The sequence below is a fragment of the Manis javanica genome, chromosome 4 (genome assembly GCF_040802235.1).
Source record: "Manis javanica isolate MJ-LG chromosome 4, MJ_LKY, whole genome shotgun sequence".
NCBI classification, from domain to species: Eukaryota; Metazoa; Chordata; class Mammalia; order Pholidota; family Manidae; genus Manis; species Manis javanica.
In genome coordinates, this window is record NC_133159.1 from 151,910,029 (window position 1) to 151,911,346 (window position 1,318).

At 49.7% G+C, this 1,318-nt stretch overlaps 1 protein-coding gene across 1 annotated transcript; it reads left to right on the forward strand.

The window, feature by feature from the left end:
• The first annotated feature begins 265 nt into the window (after positions 1–265).
• Positions 266–547, forward strand: SMIM36 (small integral membrane protein 36). The gene has a single exon (XM_073232957.1). It carries the CDS (start codon positions 266–268, stop codon positions 545–547), a length of 282 nt encoding a protein of 93 aa, XP_073089058.1.
• Positions 548–1,318: the final 771 nt, after the last annotated feature.

Below are 1,318 nucleotides of genomic sequence, written 5' to 3' on the forward strand. Positions count from 1 at the left end.
CCCTCTCTTTCTCTTTCTCTCTCTGTGTAGGTGAAGTGATGAGAGGCAGCTCTCTGTGTTTTGGTGGCTGTGGTATTAACAGCAGGAGCTTAAGTTATTAAGCCGAGCAGCTCTAATCTGTGAGGTCTCCTGGAGCAGTGGGGATTAATGTATTTTTACTCTAGAGCCAATGAACTATTGCCCCACGCTAGGGTTTGCTCCCTGCCATCCCCAAGCCTGTCCTGCTGCCTTTCTGGAGACCCAGTTCCTGACCCTGAGAGGTATGATGGAGTTTTACTTGGAGATTGACCCTGTCACCTTGAACCTGATCATCCTGGTCGTGAGCTACGTCATTTTGCTCTTGGTTTTCCTCGTCTCCTGTGTGCTGTATGACTGCCGAGGCAAGGACCCCAGTAAAGAGTGTGCTCCTGAGGCCACCCTCGATGCCCAGCCCTCCATCCGCTTGGTGGTGATGCAGCCAAGTGCTCCAGGGGGCACCTGGGAAAGGGGGCCTGGCCTTCATTTGGGGGAGCCTGCTCCACTAGGGAAGAAAAGCACGATGGTGTGAGGCTGGCTGAGCCATCCCAGGGAGGAGCCCTCGACAGTGTGGACAAACCGCTCTCCCCGGGCTGCCATCTCCCAGCACAGAGGTCTGGCTTGGCTGTCTAAGTGGGAACTCTGCCTTACTGCCTGCTTTTTCATCACCCTCTTTGTGGGTAAAGCAACTGCTTAAGGTAAGAAGCCTAAAGTGGCCTTTGGTCAGCTTCTCCAGATGCAAAATCTCAGCAATACTCTTGCATAGTGAAGTTGGTTGCTGGTACATTCCTGAGGATGCCGTCTCTGCCACTTCGAGGAGAGACTGGCATTTGAGTAAGGTATCAAGATGGAAAACATACATTTCCCATCTTCCCCTCTAGGTTCTTTTGCTGGTCTAATAATCAAAGTGACATAGGATTGGTTAACAGGAGAAAAACAAATTTAATTTTGCACATACAGGAGGCCCATAAAAAGTTTGAGACTCACAGTGACCAAAGCAGGCAGCGTTTACACCTTTTAAACAACAAAACAATCCGTCTGTGAAAAAATGACATGAGAATAAGTTTGCGTGCAGGGCCATAAATTACTGAGGCCGTAATAAGTTCTGTTTATACAGCCTTCTGGACCTTCCATTCCCTACCTCTGGCAACAAGGCTGCCTCCTACTCTCCTGTGGCACAGGGCTGGTGCCTTCACGTGGTAGACGCATTTCCCACTTTCAGGGGGGCAAGGAGGGGCAGAGTGTCCTTTCTTGCATTGTTGTCTCAAGTAGCTTTAATTCAAAATAATCAATGTGCCAAAGT